This window comes from Triticum dicoccoides, chromosome 7A (genome assembly GCF_002162155.2).
Source record: "Triticum dicoccoides isolate Atlit2015 ecotype Zavitan chromosome 7A, WEW_v2.0, whole genome shotgun sequence".
NCBI classification, from domain to species: domain Eukaryota; kingdom Viridiplantae; phylum Streptophyta; class Magnoliopsida; order Poales; family Poaceae; genus Triticum; species Triticum dicoccoides.
The window spans coordinates 2,882,825-2,891,020 of record NC_041392.1 but is presented as its reverse complement, the minus strand read 5'-3'; the positions used below and the strand labels follow the sequence as shown (position 1 = coordinate 2,891,020).

The 8,196-nt window shown below is 47.5% G+C and overlaps 1 protein-coding gene across 1 annotated transcript; it reads right to left on the bottom strand.

Annotated features, from left to right (window-relative positions):
* Window positions 1-3,076: 3,076 nt before the first annotated feature.
* Window positions 3,077-6,736, bottom strand: LOC119334471 (disease resistance protein RGA4-like). Its single transcript, XM_037607029.1, has 3 exons — window positions 5,669-6,736; window positions 3,507-5,485; window positions 3,077-3,412 (listed from the first exon to the last, which is right to left on the bottom strand). Exons 1-2 carry the CDS (start codon window positions 6,520-6,522, stop codon window positions 3,526-3,528), a joined length of 2,814 nt encoding a protein of 937 aa, XP_037462926.1. The 5' UTR covers window positions 6,523-6,736; the 3' UTR covers window positions 3,077-3,412; window positions 3,507-3,525.
* Between the last annotated feature and the right edge of the window lie 1,460 nt (window positions 6,737-8,196).

The window sequence follows — 8,196 nt, the reverse complement described above, 5'->3', positions numbered from 1 at the left end:
TTTGGTCTCTCTCCTGTAGATGCTATAGGCAATTCAGACGCCCATCAGTGGCTGCGTGATAGGCATGTCATCATGGAATCAGTCAAACAACACTTGATTCGTACGCAACAGCGCATGAAGGTTCAGGCTGATAAACATCGAACAGAGAGACACTTTGAGGTGGGAGATACAGTCTTTCTCAAAATGCAACCGTACATTCAGTCATCCATTGCTCCGAGGGCAAATCACAAGCTTGCCTTCAAATATTTTGGGCCTTTTGCAATTTTGGCTCGAGTTGGTACGGTGGCGTACAAGCTGGCATTACCGGACAATTGCAGAGTGCATCCAGTTTTTCATGTTTCCTTACTCAAGCGCCATGTTAAACCAGACCAACAGGTATTACCAGTCTTGCCTTCGACATCATCTCAACTGCAGGTACCTGCTGGCTTCCTGGACCGTCGACTGATTTCGCGTGGTAACAAGACGGTAACTCAAGTTTTGGTCAAATGGAATCACTCTCCGGCGTCGTTGGCGACCTGGGAAGATCAAGATGTGTTGAAGCAACAGTTTCCGCGCGCTCTGGCTTGGGGGCAAGCCGTTTCCTCTCAAGGGGGGATTGTCAGCAGCGCTGAGGAAGAAGAGGCGACAAGAACTGAAGAGCTACAGGAGAACCTGGCCAGAACGGAGCAGGCCAGGCCCAAGAGGAGGACGCAGGCCCCTTCAAGGCTGCGTGGCCCAGAATGGGCCCGATAATCGCGCTATATGTATTCCCTTCCCCTCACTGTAACGGGTGGCTGGCGGCTTCGGCCGATGGATAGGATAGAAGTTGGCGTATGAGACTTGTTTGTAATCCTTCCTTTCGTCGAATCCTCATGAACTAGCTTGAGATCTGAGCAATTCCAGCAACTATAATCGAGAGATCCTAGTTCGTGCTTACAGTTAGCATCGTTCCGGGCAAGAAAGTCCCTGCTGTTGGCCTCAGCCATAGCAGAGCAGCAACCAAGTTTCCATGGCCGTCAGATTCACGCCGCGATTCGTGCGAGCAAAGCCCACCGCTGACACGGCCACGCGGGGGCGTCTCTCTGGACTCTGGTGCGGAGGGGTCTAGATAGAAAGAGACGCCGGAGAAGCGGCGAGCGAACGGTTTCGGTCCGGCGGTGGCTGCCCAGCGCAGGCACCATCCTATCCCAGAGCTGGAGTTGATTGATATGTACGTAAGTGTTGGATATGTGGAGTGTGGCTGTGGCTAGCTAGGATTCCTGAAACTGTCGATTCAGCGCCGTATCTGAATATCATGCAGTCGTGTGTATTTATTGCTGAAAAGAAAGAGAGAATAGATAGCAACCGCCATGACCCTGAGGAAGCCAAATATTGAGAGCCTTCCCGTGGTCGGAATGAGGAAGATTGTTTGTGAGGCCCCGAGTGGAGTCGACCTGAAGCTACTGCCAAATATTGAGAGCTCAGAAACAGAGCAAAAGCAGAGGAAGGGACATGCACGAATATCAGAGTTCAGAAAGCAGAGGAAGCAGAGCTCCTGGCAAGCACAATTGCAGCCTGTATCAGTCAGTTCGGATTGTCCATCTTTTTCCACTGCCTTATGCTTTCACCCTCGCTGATAATTGCAGGTTGGAGCATAGTGTTTGCAATCCAGGCCCTGGGCTCAAGAGACAAAATGAATTCACGGCATGCATCATCAAGGGGTCTCCCGCAGGTAAGCTTCACAACTCAACTAGGTACATATATGGACGGTCAGTGTGCACTTAACCACATTTAGAAAGAGAGCACAGAAGACACAAGCGCTCCTCGGGTTCTCTCCAGCACTGCACAACATACGCTATGCTCTACCTTTTCCAACCCCTTCTGCTAACAGTAACCCCAGTTAAGATACTGAACTCCACAAGCAAGCCACATAGAAATAAACCTTGAGTTTCAAAGTTTCCTCGGCAACATCCAAAGTTTATTTATTTTAAGGAATAATAGAGCAAGATATCATCCACAACAACACGATAGCATTCGGTGGCAACAAACAAGAGAGAGAGAGAAAATAAGTCTGGTTAAGCATATGCTCCCACCTGCTATGGCCAGCAGGGATGCATAGAGGCAATTGCTACTGTTTATTTATTTAGCCGAACATGTGCATTCAGGACAAACTTATCAGAAGCATTTCATGATCTTCAGGAGATGACTCCCCATAGCCGTAGCTGTTAGGCACACCAATCCGGATGATAACCAACATGACAGTTGAAAAAGAAACATTAGCAGTAGGAAACATGTTTTTGGAGACAACACTTCTAGCTATCCATATACTTTCCAAATTAAAGCAGCAACTATGGCAGCCATCAAATTTCCTTAAAAGATTCACTTACAAGATTGATCGGATTGAATTGGTGTGTGATTGTCAACCAATCGGCACTGGATGGCTTGCTTGCTTGGTTTCTCCAGCTCCAGCTTGCTGTACCTGGTGTTCACGATCTATCAAGCTGGAGGATGTGAGAGTTGACGAAGAGGTGGCCGTGGCGGTGGAGGTTGCCAGGCGCGAGCTGGAGTGGAGTCGTCGCGTCTTGATCGGTAAGTGTTTGGTCTGTACCTAGGTAGCTATGGTTTTTGATGCCGTAGATCGAGTATCGCACAGTCCAGTGTGTATTATCCTCGTCCTTTTGTATGTTAAAAGAAAGAGAGGGTCGATAGGTACCAGCCGCCATTAGCGTGAGGGGCAGGCAGCATCTCCGTCCACCATTAGTCGTCTGAAGGAGAAAGATTGTGTGTCAGGCCCCAAGCCAGGTCCACCTGACGCCTCAAAACTCAAGCTACCACCAAATGTTCAGAGTCCAAAAAACAGAACAAAAGCAGAGGAAGCTATTACAGGCAATTGCAGTCTGTACCAGTTCTGATTGTCCACCGCCTACTGCCTTGACAAAGCTCGCTGATGACCAGAGTCGAGTCCGAGGTCGACAAAGATGAAGTCACTGGAACATCGAGTTTGCAATGCACATATCTAGACCATGAGCGTGCAGAACTTAACCTCGCTTTAGAAAACAGAGCACAGGAAGCACTGCACATCAAGTAAATTAAGATTCCGGAATTTATCCCAAACAAGTACTAGGATATTGTAGTGCTAAACTCCGTAATAACCAAATACATGTCCAACAACAAACAGAGTAACCTTATTTATTACAGCAGGAAGTCACCATTTTTCTTGCAAAGAAAATCGTTTGCTCACACTTAACAGGTCATTAGCTTCGATCTGTTACAAATAAATAAATCCTAGTGGTGACACAACATAAAAGTACGAACGGCGGGGAAGCCACCAAATCGACATGAGAGCAAAGAGGACTACATAATTCGACGCACTTGATCATGTTGATGAATGGCCGTCAACCAATAAGCAGCATACGAGAATGCTTTGCCATTAGCAAGCCGCAGCCTGCACTGCCTGCACAATAATAAAAAAGTGTCATTACCAGGATGTGAACTGTGGGGAGGCGAGGAGCAAAGCTCATTGCAAGGCAAGCAGCACAATTCATTACCTGGATGTGTTGATGTTGTCTAGAGAAACAATATCTTGGGGCGTCGACCTGGGAGGTTCTTTGCTGCTTCTTTCCACTCATTTTTTGTTTCATCTCCCACATCACGATGGAGAGCAATCTCGTCAAGATGCCCAAGGGAATGGACCGCTGACGTGCCAGAAATAGAGCCAGCCAGATCTTTGCATAGCAGCTGCATCGACCTGAGGCGTGGTAAAGCTCCCTCTTGGATTTCCAGCTGACCAATCATGGATTTCACCAGAATGGATAGGCGTACCAGGCTCTTAAGTGTACCTTTTGTGATGACGAGCCTGCCCAGGCTAGTTGCAACCAGCTTCAGGTGCGCCAGGCCAGGCACTTTGCTCAGGGTAGCAAGAAAATCTTGGCTAAGGCTCAGCTGAGGGGATGAAAGGCCTAGCTTAGTGAGACCACCCAGAAAGGCAACAAAGGAGGGAAGGCTGCATATCTTGCTTCCTTGCAGCTTGAGCGAGGCAAGATAGCAGCAGTGATTCTTTCCCTTATCCAGAGAGAAATTCAGCATGTCTTGGGTCAACTCGTCTTCAAAATTGAGTGAGAGTGATGGAGTCCCTGTGGAGTCAGTGCTTCTCTCAATGAACCCCTTGATGGCCTTTGAGAGATGACTTGAGCTGCTGGTGTCGGCGGTAGACTCACACAGTATTTTCACCTTTGTCAAATCATTCATATTGTACATGAGCTGTGCAAACTCTTGGCTCTTGCTGTTGCCCAAAACAAATCCTGCCAATGTTTCCAATTTGCTCTTCACTGACAACCAAGTCTGTAGCTTACTCATTGTCCGGCCTCCTACATCTTGCTTGAGCTTGAACTTCCCAAAGAGATGAACTAGACATGGCAGCTCCAGGACTTGTGTTTGCAGAATCTCTATCGCTGTATTTCTCACATCTAGTGTATCCAATACTTGAAGCTTGCTGATCTCCTTTGGAAGCGCTGTAGCAATAACAGCGGCCCCGAGGCATAGGTACCTCAGCAGCAACAGTTTGGTGCATATCAACTTGAGATGGCCATCCCCCAAGGATACAACGCACTCTTCCAGATCCAAAACTCGCAGCAGTTCATACTTGGAGAAGTCCAGGACAGATGGGTGCGCCTCTCCCAAGATTGTCAGTGACCGGACAAGAGTTAAACCTTGCACTTCTCTGGGCCTTGCATGATGCAGAGCAAGCCGGCGGATGTTACTGGGTATGGATGGGTTAGACTGCCCATTGTACAACACGGTAACAAAGTTGTCGGACATGGACTTGCGCAGGACAAACTCCAGCATCATGCCATGGGTATGGCATGTCTTCACCTCTGTGCTGTTACCACTGGCATCCATAGGCTGGATGATACTCCGGTCGACAAGCTTATTGAAATTGATAATAGCAGTGTTGAGGGCACTACATGCATTGTCTCCTGGGGATAATCCTTCTGATAACCATCTCCTTAACAGTCTTTTTTTCTTGATAGGACGACCACTTGGGTAGGTACCCAAATAGAGCAAAAATATCCTGGCAACCTGGCTATCAAGGCTGGTGTAGCTCTGGACAAGCACACGCCTCATTCTTGCAAATAGTTCATCACTCTCCAGATATGTACCCAGGTCGGCGCATAATTTTGCCCATTTCATGGGTGTTGGATTACCTGCACTTTGAAAGAACCTGGCGGTGGTAACAAGAGCAAGGGGAAGACCATCACATTTCTTGAGCGCTGCGGAGCCGAGCTCCTCTGCATCCAGCGGTGGTTCATCGTCTTGGAAAGCTTCATTGAAGAACAATTGTCTTGAGTGTTGGTCAGAAAGGGTTGCCATTGTGTACACATGATCACGAACAACTGAGCTGCTGCAGGTATTTGCTACGTGCTGAATGGCGGTCGTCACTAGAAATCTACCGCTTAACCCCATGAAGGCCTTCTTCATGTCGTGCCAGTATGCTACTGTCCGCAGGTCATCAATTACAATGAAAAACCTAGGTACCCAAATGAAACATGACAAACTAATTAGCCAAGAACTACATCAATAGTAGAGGAAAAGAGTTAGGGAACTGAATGAATATGAGTTACCTCCCAAATGAAACATGACAAACTAATTAGCCAAGAACTACATCAGTAGTAGAGGAAAAGAGTTAGGGAACTGAATGAATATGAGTTACCTCTTGGTGCCAATGCACTTTTTGATGCTTGCCTTAAGCTGGGTGAGACCGCCACTGGTGGGCAGGGGAAGGTGGCCAAGCTGCCAGAGTATCTCCTTGAGAACATCTGCGGCTGCCCCGCTCCCCCCTAGTTTCCTTGGAGGGACCCAAGCCCGTGCTTCGTATTCGCTTTTGCTCTCAATTGCCTTGTACACATGATTTGCAAGAAGAGTCTTCCCCATACCATGGAACCCCACAATGGTAATCACTTTCAGCTTCTGCTCCTGCTGGATCAGATCCAGAAGCTCGTCCCGGGGGGTGTCCATACCCACGGGCACGGCGATGGATGCCTCTGAATGGGTGCCATCCTCGTCGTCCTCAATTGCCGTCGGCGTGTCTGTCTGCTGAGACGACAACGACTGCCTTGGTGAGGAGGTGCTGCTGCTAGCATTGTTGTATGAGTCTCTCAGCTTGAATACATCCTCTGATCTCTTCTTGAGCTGTCGGATCTCTGCAGCAAACTTGTTCCGGGCCTTCATCGTCTTTGCCCGGTGGAAAGCCTGGCGCACTCTCCCGGTGTCTTGGTCGGCCCTCACACGGTGCATGAAGCGGTCGATGCAGTCCTCTATGGCGTGCGCCAATTCACGCACCATATTGATCCACACCATATTCACATCTTCACGGCCGCCACGGCAGCCGCTGCAGCGATCATCATTATGGATGACGGCCGAAATCATAGCAAACTCGTTCTTGATGTAGTTGATGTCGATCTTGAGACTCTTCCGGAGCTCGTGCTTTGCCAGCAAGGAATCAAAGAGTTTAGGCACCATCCACTCCACCAAGGAGGTGGCCGCGGCCGTCGCCACAGCCTCCATCTCTCTCTCTCTCTCTCTCTCTCTCTCTCTCTCTCTTTGTGTGTGTGTGTGTATGTGTTTATTTGGTTGCAAGATCACATCATGGAGTTTTCACCAACCGGTGAGGACGACAACATCCATGACATGAATGAAGTTGGGGTAAGCTACCTAGACCCGTTGGGAGGCTGAATTGAAAGCACTCTGCACCGCATAATGCTTTTCATTGCCCTTGGTACCGCCACTAGCTAGACAACCAAAGCTCAGATGCAACCTTGGGATGTGAGGAAAACATAAAGAATTGGTAGCGGCTTCGAGTTCACTAATCTATTAGAGCATGTACAGCCGGACCTGTACGCGGGCGGACGCGTCCGGAAGCGTTCACGGATGCTCACTGAGCAGTCCCTAATTCTACGCCTTCACAACCACGTATCTCATATTCATCATCCTATTGTAAAGTAGTTTGGGAAGCGTAGAACCCTTTGTCTTGGGCCGCGTTGTTATATTGAGGCAAAGCCTTGGTGGACAAGTTACAGAGGAGGAGATCGACCAGGGGAAGATCGACAGGAACAGAAAGAGATCGACCAGGAGAGGTCGTTACAAGAGATAGAGAGAAGAAGAGATAGATACAATTTAAACACCCCTCCTATCCCTATACAATAATTCTAACACTCCCCCTCAATCTAAACCTCAAGCCTTGCTAAGGTTGAGATTGTATTTGAACTCATCCAATCTTCTCTCTGTCAAGGGTTTAGTAAACCCATCTGCAAGTTAATTCCCTGTAGGAATGAACCGTATCTCAAGTAGCTTTCGAGCTACTCTCTCTCTGACAAAATGAAAGTCCACTTCAATATGTTTTGTTCGTGCATGGAAGACAGGATTGGCTGAAAGATAAGTTGCACCAATATTGTCACACCATAACCGTGCAGCCTTCGGAGCTTTAATTCCAAGCTCATAGAGTAATGTTTGTATCCACATTACTTCAGCTGTGGCATTTGCTAATGACTTATATTCAGCCTCTGTACTTGATCTTGAGACAGTAGCTTGCTTCCTTTCACTCCATGACACAAGATTAGATCCCAGAAACACAGCAAAACCACCAGTGGATCTTCTGTCATCAGCACACCCTGCCCAGTCTGCATCAGAATATGCAGTAACAAGCAAGGAAGGGGACTTGACAATTTGAAGTCTAGATCCTTGAGAATACTGAAGATACCTTAGGATTCTTTTAACTGCCGTCCAATGAGTAGTTCTAGGAGCATGCAAATATTGACATACCTTGTTCACTGAATAAGAAATATCTAGACGTGTAAGTGTTAAATATTGCAAAGCACCAACAACACTTCTATAATTTGTTGCATCTTCTGGACCAAGAGCTTCTCCACTATCAACTGTAAGTTTTTCTGAGGTGGAAATTGGTGTGCTGACAGGTTTGCAATTCTCCAATCCCACCCTCTTTAGAACACCAGTTGTATATTTTTCTTGTGAGAAAAGTATGCCATCTCTGACTTGCTTTACTTCTATGCCAAGAAAATAGTGAAGATCACCTAGATCCTTGAGAGCAAATTCAAGTTTTAAATCCTTAAGCAAACAGGTGGTGGCCTCTTGACTTGAACTAGCAACAATTATATCATCAACATAAACAAGCACAAAAACAGTGATATTGCTTTTGCTACAAAAGAACAAGGATGTGTCTGC